This window comes from Oenanthe melanoleuca, unplaced genomic scaffold (genome assembly GCF_029582105.1).
Source record: "Oenanthe melanoleuca isolate GR-GAL-2019-014 unplaced genomic scaffold, OMel1.0 S396, whole genome shotgun sequence".
NCBI classification, from domain to species: Eukaryota; Metazoa; Chordata; class Aves; order Passeriformes; family Muscicapidae; genus Oenanthe; species Oenanthe melanoleuca.
The window spans coordinates 1-14,805 of NW_026613045.1; the positions used below are offsets into that span (position 1 = coordinate 1).

Genomic DNA, 14,805 nt, shown 5'->3' on the forward strand with positions numbered 1-14,805 from the left:
AAAAATCCCAAAATTCCAAAAGTCCTGAAATTTCAAGAACCCCAAAAATTCTCTGGAGAATCCAAAAATTCCAGAAATCCCAAAATTCCAAAAATCCCGAAATTCAAAAAATCCTCCAAAATTCCCAGGAAATTCCAAAATCCCGGAAATCCCAAAATTCCAAAAATCCCCAAAATTCCAAAAATGCCCAAAAATCCCCCAAAATTCCCAGGAAATCCCAAAATTCTGTTTTTCCCCTCCCCCAGCACGAGCTGTACATCCGCGCCTTCCAGAAACTGAGCGACTTCCCGCCGGTGAGGAACAGCTGGGAACACCTGGGGGCACCTGGGATACACCTGGATACACCTGGGCACACCTGGGGAACACCTGGGCACAGCTGGGAACACCTGGGGAACACCTGGGATACACCTGGATACACCTGGATACACCTGGGGCACACCTGGAACACCTGGGAACACCTGGGGGACACCTGGATACACCTGGATACACCTGGATACACCTGGGGGCACCTGGGCACACCTGGATACACCTGGGCACACCTGGATACACCTGGGATACACCTGGGGGCACCTGGGAACACCTGGGGGACACCTGGGCACACCTGGGGGACACCTGGGATACACCTGGATACACCTGGGATGCACCTGGGCACAGCTGGGGGCACCTGGGCACACCTGGATACACCTGGGCACACCTGGGATACACCTGGGTACACCTGGGGGCACCTGGATACACCTGGGGGACACCTGGGAACACCTGGGATACACCTGGGAACACCTGGGGACACCTGGATACACCTGGAGATACACCTGGGGCACACCTGGGATACACCTGGGCACACCTGGATACACCTGGATTCACCTGGGATACACCTGAGCACACCTGGGCATACCTGGATACACCTGTCATTGTCACCTGTATCTGTGTTACTTGTCTCAGGTGTTTATATCTCACCTGTCCACATCTCACCTGTACCTGTCTCACCTGTCAGGTCCAGGTGCGCAGTGACAAGTCCCAATACTGTGTCACTGTCTCACCTGTCTCACCTCTACCTGTTTCACCTGTCCATATCTTACTTGTCTCACCTGTATCTCACCTGTGTCACCTGCAGATCCAGGTGTGCAGTGACGAGTCCCAGTACTGCATGTCACTGTCTCACCTGTCCATATCTCACCTGTCTCACCTGTACTTGTCCCACCTGTCACACCTGTATCTCACCTGTCTCACCTGTATCTCACCTGTATCTCACCTGTACCTGTCTCAGATCCAGGTGCGCAGTGACGAGTCCCAGTACTGCGTGTCACTGTCTCACCTGTCTCACCTGTCCATATCTCACCTGTCTCACCTGTACTTGTCCCACCTGTCACACCTGTATCTCACCTGTATCTCACCTGTCTCAGATCCAGGTGCGCAGTGACGAGTCCCAGTACTGCGTGTCACTGTCTCACGTCTCACCTGTCTCACCTGTCTCACCTGTATTTGTCTCACCTGTACCTGTGTCACCTGTCCCACCTGTATCTCACCTGTACCTGTCTCACCTGTCTATATCTCACCTGTCTCACCTGTACCTGTTTCACCTGTATCTCACCTGTCTCACCTGTCCATATCTCACCTGTCTTACCTGTCAGATCCAGGTGCGCAGTGACGAGTCCCAGTACTGCGTGTCACTGTCACACCTGTCACACCTGTCCATATCTCACCTGTCCATATCTCACCTGTCTCACCTGTATCTCACCTGCAGATCCAGGTGCGCAGTGACGAGTCCCAGTACTGCGTGTCACTGCCACACCTGTCCATATCTCACCTGTCTCACCTGTACTTGTCCCACCTGTCACACCTGTATCTCACCTGTATCTCACCTGTATCTCACCTGCAGATCCAGGTGCGCAGTGACGAGTCCCAGTACTGTGTCACTGTCACACCTGTCTCACCTGTACCTGTCTCACCTGTCCATATCTCACCTGTCTTACCTGTCAGATCCAGGTGCGCAGTGACGAGTCCCAGTACTGCGTGTCACTGTCACACCTGTCTCACCTGTCTCACCTGTATCTCACCTGTCAGATCCAGGTGCGCAGTGACGAGTCCCAGTACTGCGTGTCACTGTCACACCTGTCTCACCTGTCTCACCTGTATCTCACCTGTCAGATCCAGGTGCGCAGTGACGAGTCCCAGTACTGCGTGTCACTGCCACACCTGTCTCACCTGTCTCACCTGTATCTCACCTGTCAGATCCAGGTGCGCAGTGACGAGTCCCAGTACTGCGCGCTGCTGCGGCAGCTGCTGGAGGATCACAAGGACGTGGTGACGCTGCTGGCGGAGGGGCTGAGGGAGTGCAGGAGGCACATCCAGGTAACCTCACCTGAGACACACCTGGGACACACCTGGGACAGGTAACCACACCTGGGTTACACACACACACCCCCTGCTGGCGGAGGGGCTGGGGGAGTGCAGGAGGCACATCCAGGTAACCTCACCTGAGACACACCTGGGACACATCTGGGACAGGTAACCTCACCTGGGACACACCTGGGACAGGTAACCTCACCTGGGATACACCTGAGACAGGTAACCTCACCTGGGACACACCTGGGATACACCTGAGACAGGTAACCTCACCTGGGATACACCTGAGACAGGTAACCTCACCTGGGACACACCTGGGATACACCTGAGACAGGTAACCTCACCTGGGATACACCTGTGACACACCTGAGACAAGTAACCTCACCTGAGACAGGTAACCTCACCTGGGATACATCTGAGACAGGTAACCTCACCTGGGATACACCTGTGACACACCTGAGACAGGTAACTTCACCTGAGACAGGTAACCATACCTGGGTTACACACACACCCCCTGCTGGCAGAGGGGCTGAGGGAGTGCAGGAGGCACATCCAGGTAACCTCACCTGAGACAGGTAACTTCACCTGAGACACACCTGGGACAGGTAACCACACCTCAGACAGGTAATCTCACCTGAGACAGGTAATCTGACCTAGGATTCACCTGGGACAGGTAATGTCACCTGGGATAGTCAGACACGCACACCTGGGACAGGTAAACTCACCTGGGTCACACCTGAGATGCACCTGTACACCTGGGAAAGTCCTACCTGAGCCACAGCCACTCACCTGTCTCTCACCTGTGTCTCACCTGTATCTCACCTGTATCTCACCTCTGTCTCACCTGTCTCACCTGTGTGTCACATGTCTGTCACCTGTCTCACTTGTCCATATCTCACCTGAGCCTCACCTGTCTTACCTGTCTCAGCTGTATCTCACCTGTCTCTCACCTCTCTTATCTCTCACCTGTCTTACTTGTCTCTCACCTGTCCATATCTCACCTGTCTCATCTCTCACCAGTCTCACCTGTCCATGTCTCATCTCTCCATATCTCACCTGTCCATATCTCACCTGTCTCTCACCTATCTCTCACCTGTCCATATCTCACTGTCTCACCTGTTTCTCACCTGTCCAATCTCACCTGTCCATATCTCACCTGTCTCTCACCTGTCTCTCAACTTGTCTCACCTGTCTCACCTGTCTCACCTGTCTCACCTGTCTCTCACCTGTCCATATCTCACCTGTCACATGTCTCACCTGTCTTACCTGTCCATATGTCTCACCTGTCCAATCTCACCTGTCCAGTCTCACCTGTGAATCTCCAATATCACCTGTCCAATCTCACCTGTGTCTCACCTGTCCAATCTCACCTGTCCATGTCTCACCTGTCTCACCTGTCTCACCTGTCCAGTCTCACCTGTCCATATCTCACCTGTCCATGTCTCACCTGTCCATGTCTCACCTGTCTCTCACCTGTCCCACCTGTGCAGGACGAGCGGCTGCTGCGGCCGTTCCTGGACAAGACTCTGACCTCGCGCCTGGGCATGAGGATGCTGGCGGCGCATCACCTGGCGCTGCACGAGGACAAGGTGAGCTCACCTGGGCAGGTGTGTCCCCATAGATCCCTATGGAAATCTAGAGCTCCCTATGGATCACCTGTGTACAGGTGTGTGCCCTATAGAACCCCATAGAACACCCATAGGGGCTGGCAGCATCACCTGGTGCTGCACGAGGACAAGGTGAGCTCACCTGGGCACACCTGGGCAGGTGTGTCCTTATAGATCCCTATGGAACTCTAGAGCTCCCTATGGATCATCTGTGTACAGGTGTGTGCCCTATAGAACCCCATAGATCCCCCATAGGGGCTGGCAGCATCACCTGGCGCTGCACGAGGACAAGGTGAGCTCACCTGGGCAGGTGTGTCCCTATAGATCCCTATGGATCACCTGTGGACAGGTGTGTCCCTGTAGATCCCTATGGATCACCTGTACAGGTGTGTCCGTATCGCTCCCTATGGATCACCTGTACAGGTGTGTCAGGTACCTATAGCTCCCTATGGATCACCTGTACAGGTATGCCAGGTACCTATAGATCCCTATGGATCACCTGTACAGGTGTGTCCCTATAGATCCCTATGGATCACCTGTACAGGTGTGCCAGGTACCTCTGGATCTCTATGGATCACCTGTAAAGGTGTGTCAGGTACCTCTGGATCCCTGTGGATCACCTGTACAGGTGTGTCCCTATAGCTCCCTATGGATCACCTGTACAGGTGTGTCCCTATAGCTCCCTATGGATCATTTGTACAGGTGTGCCAGGTACCTATAGATCCCTATGGATCACCTGTACAGGTGTGTCAGGTACCTGTGGATCCCTGTGGATCACCTGTACAGGTGTGTCAGGTACCTCTGGATCCCTGTGGATCACCTGTACAGGTGTGTCCCTATAGATCCCTATGGATCACCTGTACAGGTGTGTCCCTATAGCTCCCTATGGATCATTTGTACAGGTGTGCCAGGTACCTATAGATCCCTATGGATCACCTGTACAGGTGTGTCAGGTACCTATAGATCCCTGTGGATCACCTGTACAGGTGTGTCCCTATAGATCCCTATGGATCACCTGTACAGGTGTGTCCCTATAGCTCCCTATGGATCACCTGTACAGGTGTGTCAGGTACTTATAGCTCCCTATGGATCACCTGTACAGGTGTGTCCCTATAGATCCCTGTGGATCACCTGTACAGGTGTGTCAGGTACCTATAGATCCCTGTGGATCCCCTGTACAGGTGTGTCCCTATAGATCCCTATGGATCACCTGTACAGGTGTGTCCCTATAGATCCCTATGGATCACCTGTACAGGTGTGCTAGGTACCTATAGACCCCTATGGATCACCTGTACAGGTGTGCCAGTCACCTGTAGATTCTATAGGAACCCCATTTTTCTCATTTTTCCTGTTTTTTTTCTCACTTTTTCCCGTTTTTCCCCGTTTTCCACCCAAAATTGCAGCCGGATTTCGTCGGCATCATCTGCACCCGCCTGAGCCCCAAGAAACTCATCGAGAAGTGGGTGGATTTCGCCAGGTGAGCACACCTGGGCACACCTGGGGACACCTGGGATACACCTGGGATACACCTGGGGGGTTAAAAACACACCTGGGTACACCTGGGATACACCTGGGACACCTGGGCACACCTGGGGACACCTGGGCACTGCTGGGCACACCTGGGATACACCTGGGATACACCTGGGCACACCTGGGATCCACCTGGGATCCACCTGGGATACACCTGGGGCACCTGGGATACACCTGGGGACACCTGGGATACACCTGGGTACACCTGGGATACACCTAGATACACCTGGGCACACCTGGGCACACCTGGGATACACCTGGGCACACCTGGATACACCTGGGCACACCTGGATACACCTGGGGCACACCTGGGTACACCTGGGATACACCTGGGCACACCTGGGATACACCTGGGATACACCTGGGGGGACACAGAGGGCAGTAGGTGACTGTGGGTGCCAGGTGAGGTCACACAGGTGACTCAGGTGGCACTGATGACGTCACCCAGGTGTGTCTCACCTGTCCCAGGTGTGTCTGTGAGCACCAGTGCACATCCATAACCATGGGACGGGGGTGACACAGGTGTGACTCAGGTGTGACACAGGTGACTCAGGTGACTCATGTGTGACTCAGGTGACTCAGGTGACACCGATGACGTCACCCAGGTGTGTCTCACCTGTCCCAGGTGTGTCTGTGAGCACCAACGCACATCCATAACCACGGGACGGGGGTGACACTGAGTGACAGGGGGTGACACAGGTGACACAGGTGTGACTCAGGTGTGACTCAGGTGACTCAGGTGTGACTCAGGTGGCACTGATGACGTCACCCAGGTGTGTCTCACCTGTCCCAGGTGTGTCTGTGAGCACCAACGCACATCCATAACCACGGGACGGGGGTGACACAGGTGTGACTCAGGGGTGACACAGGTGACTCAGGTGCGACACAGGTGTGACTCAGGTGACTCGGGTGACACCGATGATGTCACCCAGGTGTGTCTCACCTGTCCCATGTGTCTCTGAGCACCAATGCATGTCAATCATTACAGGATGGGGGTGACACAGGTGACTTAGCTGACTCAGGTGTGACTCAGGTGTGACTCAGGTGACTCAGATGTGACTCAGGTGACACTGATGACGTCACCCAGGTGTGTCTCACCTGTCCCAGGTGTCTGTGAGCCCCAGTGCACATCCATAACCACGGGACGGGGGTGACACAGGTGTGACTCAGGTGTGACAGGTGTGACACTGAGTGACAGGGGGTGACACAGGGGTGACTCAGGTGTGACTCAGGTGTGACTCAGGTGACACCGATGACGTCACCCAGGTGTGTCTCACCTGTCCCAGGTGTCTGTGAGCCCCAGTGCACATCCATAACCACAGGACGGGGGTGACACAGGTGTGACTCAGGTGTGACAGGGGTGACACTGAGTGACAGGGGGTGACTCAGGTGTGACTCAGGTGTGACTCAGGTGACTCAGGTGACACCGATGACGTCACCCAGGTGTGTCTCACCTGTGCAGGTACCTGTGTGAGCACCAGTACGGGAACGCCCCCCGGGTGCGCATCAACGGCCACGGGACAGGGGTGGCACTGAGTGACAGGGGGTGACACAGGTGTGACTCAGGTGTGACTCAGGTGTGACAGGTGACACAGGGGTGACTCAGGTGACCCTGATGACGTCACCCAGGTGTGTCTCACCTGTCCCAGGTGTGTTTTTGAGCACCAGTGCACATCCATAACCACGGGACGGGGGTGGCACTGAGTGACAGGGGGTGACTCAGGTGACACAGGTGTGACTCAGGTGTGACTCAGGTGACACAGGTGTGACTCAGGTGACTCAGGTGTGACTCAGGTGACACCGATGACGTCACCCAGGTGTGTCTCACCTGTCCCAGGTGTGTCTGTCGGCACCAATGCACATCCATAACCACGGGACGGGGGTGACACTGAATGACAGGGGGTGACCCAGGTGTGACTTAGGTGTGACTCAGGTGTGACAGGGGTGGGTCAGGTGACTCAGGTGACACCGATGACGTCACCCAGGTGTGTCTCACGTGTCCCAGGTGTGTCTGTGAGCACCAACACACATCCATAACCACGGGACAGGGGTGGCACTGAGTGACAGGGGGTGACACAGGGGTGACACAGGTGACACAGGGGTGGGTCAGGTGACCCTGATGACGTCACCCAGGTGTGTCTCACCTGTGCAGGCGTCTCTGTGAGCACCAGTACGGGAACGCCCCCCGGGTGCGCATCAACGGCCACGGGACAGGGGTGGCACTGAGTGACAGGGGGTGACACAGGGGTGACTCAGGTGACACAGGTGACCCTGATGACGTCACCCAGGTGTGTCTCACCTGTCCCAGGTGTGTGTGAGCACCAACGCACATCCATAACCACGGCACGGGGGTGACACAGGTGTGACTCAGGTGACTCAGGTGTGACACTGAGTGACAGGGGGTGACACAGGTGTGACTCAGGTGACTCAGGTGACCCTGATGACGTCACCCAGGTGTGTCTCACCTGTGCAGGCGCCTGTGTGAGCACCAGTACGGGAACGCCCCCCGGGTGCGCATCAACGGCCACGTGGCCGCGCGCTTCCCCTTCATCCCGCTGCCCCTCGACTACGTCCTGCCCGAGCTGCTCAAGAACGCCATGAGGTGAAAAATTTGGGGGGAATTCGGGAGAATTTGGGAAAATTTGGGGGAATTTTGGAAAAATTTGGGGGATTTAGGGGGGCTTTGGCGTGAGTTTGATGAATTTTGGGGGGATTTTTTGGCTCAATTTGGTGTCAATTTGGGGCAAATTCAGGGGATTTGGGGGGATTTCATGGTGGATTTGGGAGATTTTGGAAAAATTTGGGGGATTTTGGGGTGAATTTGGGGGAGATTTGGCGAGATTTTTGGGGAATTTGGGGGATTTTAGGGTGAAATTGGGGGGATTTTTGGGGAATTTTGGGGGGTTTGGGGGGATTTTGGAAAAATTTGGGGGATTTTGGGTGAATTCAAGGGATTTTGGGGGGGTTTTTGGCGGGAATTCAGGGTGAATTTTGAAAGATTTTGGGGTGGATTTGGGGGCAATTTGGGGGTTTTCAGGGTGAATTTGGGTCAGATTCTGGGGATTTAGGGGGGATTTTGGGGAGATTTGGGGGATTTTGGGGGGAATTTGGGGTGATTTTGGGGTGAATTTGGGGGGATTTTGGGAAGATTTGGGGTGAATTTGGGAGGATTTTGGAAAAATTTGGGGGAGTTTGGGGTGAATTTGGGGGATTTTGGGGTGGATTTGAAAGATTTTGGGGTGGATTTTGGGGGATTTTGGGGTGAATTTGGAAGGTTTTGGGGCGGATTTTGGGGGAATTTGGGGTGAATTTGGAAGGTTTTGGGGTGGATTTTGGGGGAATTTGGGGTGAATTTGGAAGGTTTTGGGGGGAATTTGGGGGTTTTCAGGGTGAATTTGGGTCAAATTCTGGGGATTTGGGGGTGACTTGGGGGATTTTTGGGAAAATTTGGGGTGAATTTGGGAGGATTTTGGGGGAATTTGGGGGATTTTGGGGGAAATTGGGGGATTTGAGGGGGAATTTGGGGAATTTTGGGGGGTTTTGGGGGATTTTGGGGTAAATTTGGGTCAAATTCAGGGCATTTTGGGGGATTTGGGGTGAATTTGGGGAGGTTTTGGGGTGCTTTTTGGGGGATTTGGGGGGAAATTTGGGGGATTTTGGGGTGAATTTGAAAGATTTTGGGGTGGATTTGGGGGAATTTTGTGAATTTGGGGGATTTTGGGGTGAATTTGGGTCAAATTTTGGGGATTTGGGGGAGATTGGGGGGATTTTGGGACAAATTCAGGGGATTTTGGGGGGAATTTGGGGTAAACTTGGGGTGATTTGGGTGGAAATTTGGGGCGGTTTTGGGGCAGAATTTGGGGTATTGGGGTAAAATTGGGATGTCCTGGGTTGATTTTTGGGGTGAATTTGTTGGATTTTGGGGTGAATTTGGAGGATTTTGGGGTGAATTTGGGGAGATTTTTGGGTGAATCTGGGGAGATTTTGAGGTGGAATTTGGAGGAATTTTGGGGTGAATTTGGGGGATTTTGGGGTGGAATTTGGGGTGGGTTTGGGGGAATTTTAGGGTGAATTTGGGGGAATTTGGGTGAATTTGGGGGAATTTTGGGGTGAATTCAGGGGAATTTGGGTGAATTTGGTGGGATTTTGGGGTTAATTTGGGGGATTTTGGGGTGGAATTTGGGGGAATTTTGGGGTGGGTTTGGGGGAATTTTAGGGTGAATTTGGGGGAATTCTGGGTGAATTTGGGGGAATTTTGGGTGAATTCGGGGGAATTTTCGGGTGAATTTGGTGGGATTTTGGGGTTAATTTGGGGGATTTTGGGGTGGAATTGGGGAATTTTGGGGTGGATTTGGAGAATTTTTGAGTGAATTTGGTGGGATTTTTGGGTGAATTTGGGGGAATTCTGGGTGAATTTGGTGGGATTTTGGGGTTAATTTGGGGGATTTTGGGGTGGAATTGGGGAATTTTAGGGTGAATTTGGAGGAATTTTAGGGTGAATTTGGGGGATTTTTGGGGTAGATTTGGGGAAATTTTAGGAGGGTTTTGGGGTGGAATTTGGGGGAATTTTAGGGTGAATTTGGGGGATTTTTGGGTGAATTTGGGGAGATTTTTGGGGTGAATTTGGGGATGTTAGGGTGAATTTTGGGATTTTGGGGTGATTTTTGAGGAATTTTAGGAGGATTTTGGGGTGGAATTTGGGGCTAAATCCGGGAATTTGGGGTAAAATCGTGACTTTTTGAGGCGCATTTTTGGGGCGATTCGGGTGGAATTCGGTGTTTCGGTCCAGCCGGGGTGTCCTGGGTGTGTTTTGGTGACACTTTGGGGACACTTTTTGTGTGGCAGGGCCACCATGGAGTCTCACCTGGACACGCCCTACAACGTGCCGGACATCGTGGTGACCATCGCCAACAACGACATCGACCTGGTCATCCGGTACGGGGGGACGGTGTCACCAAGTGTCACCAAGTGTCACCAAAAGTGTCACCAGGGTGTCCCCAAAGTGTCACCAAAAACGCCACCAGGGTGTCCCCAGAGCGTCCCTAAAATGTCACCAAGGTGTCACCAAAAATGTCACCAGGGTGTCATCGAGGTGTCACCAATGTGTCCTTAAAGTGTCACCAAAAGCGTCATCAAGATGTCACCAAGGTGTCACCAGGGTGTCTCTAAAGTGTCACCAAGGTGTCACCAAAAATGTAACCAGAGTGTCACCAAGGTGTCACCAATGTATCCTTAAAGTGTCACCAAGGTGTCACCAAAATGTCACCAAGGTGTCACCAGGGTGTCATCAAGGTGTCACCAAAAGTGTCACTGAAACGTCACCGAGGTGTCACCAAAGTGTCACCAGGGTGTCACCAAAGCGTCACCAAAATGTCACCAAAAGTGTCATCAAGATGTCACCAAGGTGTCACCAGGGTGTCTTTAAAGTGTCGCCAAAGTGTCACCAAAGTGTCACCAAATGTGTCACCAGGGTGTCCCCAGAGCGTCCCTAAAATGTCACCAAGGTGTCACCAAAAGTGTCACCAGGGTGTCCTTAAAGTGTCACCAAAAGTGCCACCAGGGTGTCATCTAGGTGTCACCAAAAGTGTCACTGAAATGTCATCAAGGTGTCACCAAAAGTGTCATTAAGGTGTCACCAAAATGTCACCAAAATGTCACTGAAATGTCACCAAGGTGTCACTAAAAGTGTCACCAAAGTGTCACCAAAAGTGTCACCAGGGTGTCCCCAGAGCGTCCCTAAAATGTCACCAAGGTGTCACCAAAAATGTCACCAGGGTGTCATCGAGGTGTCACCAATGTGTCCTTAAAGTGTCACCAAAAGTGTCATCAAGATGTCACCAAGGTGTCACCAGGGTGTCTCTAAAGTGTCACCAAGGTGTCACCAAAAATGTCACCAGAGTGTCACCAAGGTGTCACCAATGTGTCCTTAAAGTGTCACCAAGGTGTCACCAAAATGTCACCAAGGTGTCACCAGGGTGTCATCAAGGTGTCACCAAAATGTCACCAAAAGTGTCATCAAGGTGTCATCAAAGTGTCACAAAGGTGTCACTGAAATGTCACCAAGGTGTCACTAAGGTGTTACCAAAATGTCACCAAAAGTGTCACCAAGATGTCATCAAAGGTGTCACCAGGTTGTCTTTAAAGTGTCACCAAGGTGTCACCAAAATGTCACCAAAGGTGTCACCAAGGTGTCATCAAGGTGTCACCAAATGTCACCAAAAGTGTCACCAGGGTGTCATCGAGGTGTCACCAAAAGTGTCACTGAAATGTCATCAAGGTGTCACCAAAAGTGTCATTAAGGTGTCACCAAAATGTCACCAAAATGTCACTGAAATGTCACCAAGGTGTCACCAAAAGTGTCATCAAGGTGTCACCAAAAGTGTCACTGAAACGTCACCGAGGTGTCACCAGAGTGTCACCAAGGTGTCACTGAAATGTCACCAAGGTGTCACCAAAAGTGTCATCAAGGTGTCACCAAAATGTCACTGAAATGTCACCAAGGTGTCACCAAAAGTGTCATCAAGGTGTCACCAAGGTGTCACTGAAATGTCACCAAGGTGTCACCAAAAGTGTCCCCAAAGTGTCACCAGGGTGTCACCAAAATGTCACCAAAAGTGTCATCAAGATGTCACCAAGGTGTCACCAGGGTGTCTTTAAAGTGTCACCAAGTGTCACCAAAAACGCCACCAGGGTGTCCCCAAAGTGTCACCAAAATGTCACCAAAAGTGTCACCAGGGTGTCCCCAGAGCGTCCCTAAAATGTCATCAAGGTGTCACCAAAAGTGTCACCAGGGTGTCTTTAAAGTGTCACCAAGTGTCACCAAAAGTGCCACCAGGGTGTCATCGAGGTGTCACCAAAAGTGTCACTGAAATGTCATCAAGGTGTCACCAAAAGTGTCACCAAAGTGTCATCAAGGTGTCCCCAAAGTGTCATCAAAAATGTCCCCAAATGTCACCAAAGTGGCACCAGGGTGGCACCAGGGTGGCACCAAAAGTGTCGCTAAGGTGTCACCAAAATGTCACCAAAAGTGTCATCAAAGGGATCCCAAAATGTCCCCAAAGTGTCACCAGGGTGTCACCAAAGGGACCCGGAAATGTCACCAAAAATGTCCCCAAATGGTCCCCTGAGTGTCCTCAAGGTGTCACCAAAAGTGTCACCAGGGTGTCACTGAAATGTCATCAAGGTGTCACCAAAAGTGTTGCCAGGGTTTCACTGAAATGTCATCAAGGTGTCACCGAAAGTGTCCCCAAAATGTCACCAGGGTGTCCCCAGAGCGTCCCTAAAATGTCATCAAAGTGTCCCCCAAATGTCACCAAAAATGTCCCCAAATGTCACCAAAGTGTCACCAAAAGTGTCATCAAGGTGTCACCAAAGTGTCACCAGGGTGTCACCAAAATGTCCCTGAAGTGCCACCAAGGTGTCACCAAAGGGACCCCGAGATGTCACAGAAAATGTGCCCAAATGGTCCCGAGTGTCCTCAAAGTGTCATCAAGGTGTCACCAAAATGTCACCAGTGTCACCAATGTCCCAAACACCCCCAATGTCCCCAAATCCCCTGATTGTCCCCAGTGTCCCCAAATGTCCCCAAATGTCCCAAATGTCCCCAATGTCCCCAAATGTCCCCAATGTCCCCAAATGTCCCCAAATGTCCCAAATGTCCCAAATGTCCCCAAATGTCCCCAATATCCCAAATGTCCCCAATGTCCCCAATCCTCTCAATGTCCCCAATGTCCCCAACCCTCCTGAGGTCCCCAATGTCCCCAATGTCCCCAATCCCCCCCCCAGTGTCCCCAATGTCCCTCAATGTCCCCAATGTCCCCAAATCCTCTCAATGTCCCCCAATGTCCCCAATCCCCCAAATGTCCCCAATCCCCCCAGTGTCCCCAATGTCCCTCAATGTCCCCAATCTCCCAAATCCCCCCAATGTCCCCAACCCCGCTGATGTCCCCAATGTCCCCAATGTCCCCAATCCCCTCAATCTCCCAAATGACCCCAATGTCCCCAACCCCCCTGATGTCCCCAATATCCCCTGATTGTCCCCAATGTCCCCACTGTCCCCAATGTCCCCAATGCTCCCAAATGTCCCCAATCCCCCTGGATGTCCCCAGTGCCCCCAGTGTCCCCAGTCCCCCCAATGTCCCCAATCCCCCCAATCCCCCCCTGGTGTCCCCAAAATTCCCAATGTCCTCAATGTCCCCCCAATGTCCCCAATGTCCCCAGTGTCCCCAATGTCCCCAATCCCCTGGATGTCCCCAGTGTCCCAAATCCTCCCAATGTCCCCAATATCCCCAATGTCCCCATGTCCCAAATATCCCAAATGTCCCCAATGTCCCCAATGTCCCCAATGTCCCAAATGACCCCAAATCCCCCCAATGTCCCCAAATGTCCCCAATTTCCCCACTGTCTCCCAATGTCCCCAAATCCCCTGATTATCCCCAGTGTCCCCAAATGTCCCCAAATGTCCCCAATGTCCCCAATGTCCCCAATTCCTTCAGTGTCCCCCAATGTCCCCAAATGTCCCCAAGGTCCCCAATGTCCCCCATGTCCCAAATGACCCCAGTGTCCCCAACCCCCCCGCTGTCCCCAATATCCCCTGATGTCCCCAATCCCCCTGGATGTCCCCAGTGTCCCCAGTCCCCCCAATGTCCCCAATCCCCCCTGGTGTCCCCAATGTCCCCAAATATCCCCAATTTCCCCAATGTCCCAAATGTCCCCAATGTCCTCAAATGTCCCCCATGTCCCCAATGTCCCAAATGACCCCAGTGTCCCCAGTCCCCCTGATGTCCCCAGTGTCCCCAATCCCCTGATTGTCCCCAATGTCCCCAGTGTCCCCAACCCCCCCGCTGTCCCCGCTGTCCCCAGGATCTCGGACCGGGGCGGGGGCATCCCGCACGAGCTGCTGGACAAGGTGACCGAGTATCACTTCAGCACGGCCGAGGCGTCGGCGCAGGACCCGCGCCTGGGGGGGCCCTTCCGCAGCCTGATGGACAGCAGCGCCCAGGCCGGGCCCATGCACGGGTCAGGGACACCCCAAAAAACTCGGGGACACCCCAAAAAAAAATCTGGGACACCCCAAAAAAATTTTGGGGAGACCGCACAAAAAATTTGGGATATCGCCGGGGTTGGGCTTGAGGGGTTTTAAAGGGGGAATTTGGGGGGATTTTGGGGGGATTTTGGGGGGTTGAGGGCACCCCTGGGACACCCCATGAAAATTTGGGGACACCCCAAAAAATTTGGGGAGACACTCCTGAAAATTTGGGGACAGACCCTAAAAAAATTGGGATATCGCCGGGGTTGGGTTTAGGGGGTTTGGAGGGGATTTGGG

The 14,805-nt window shown here is 52.9% G+C and overlaps 1 protein-coding gene and 1 long non-coding RNA gene across 2 annotated transcripts; one reads left to right on the forward strand and one right to left on the reverse strand.

Annotated features, from left to right (window-relative positions):
- Positions 1 to 186: 186 nt before the first annotated feature.
- BCKDK (branched chain keto acid dehydrogenase kinase) lies at positions 187 to 14,622 on the forward strand (the record flags this gene model as incomplete). The annotated part of the gene is made up of 7 exons (XM_056516224.1): positions 187 to 293; positions 2,230 to 2,349; positions 3,834 to 3,932; positions 5,354 to 5,427; positions 7,954 to 8,082; positions 10,326 to 10,415; positions 14,343 to 14,622. Coding segments are annotated over 7 exons (899 nt in total), but the record flags the coding sequence as incomplete, so codon positions are not given.
- On the reverse strand, positions 2,388 to 2,900 carry LOC130266969 (uncharacterized). The gene is made up of 3 exons (XR_008843021.1): positions 2,847 to 2,900; positions 2,527 to 2,698; positions 2,388 to 2,474 (listed from the first exon to the last, which is right to left on the reverse strand). It is a non-coding gene; the product is annotated as an uncharacterized LOC130266969 (long non-coding RNA).
- Positions 14,623 to 14,805: the final 183 nt, after the last annotated feature.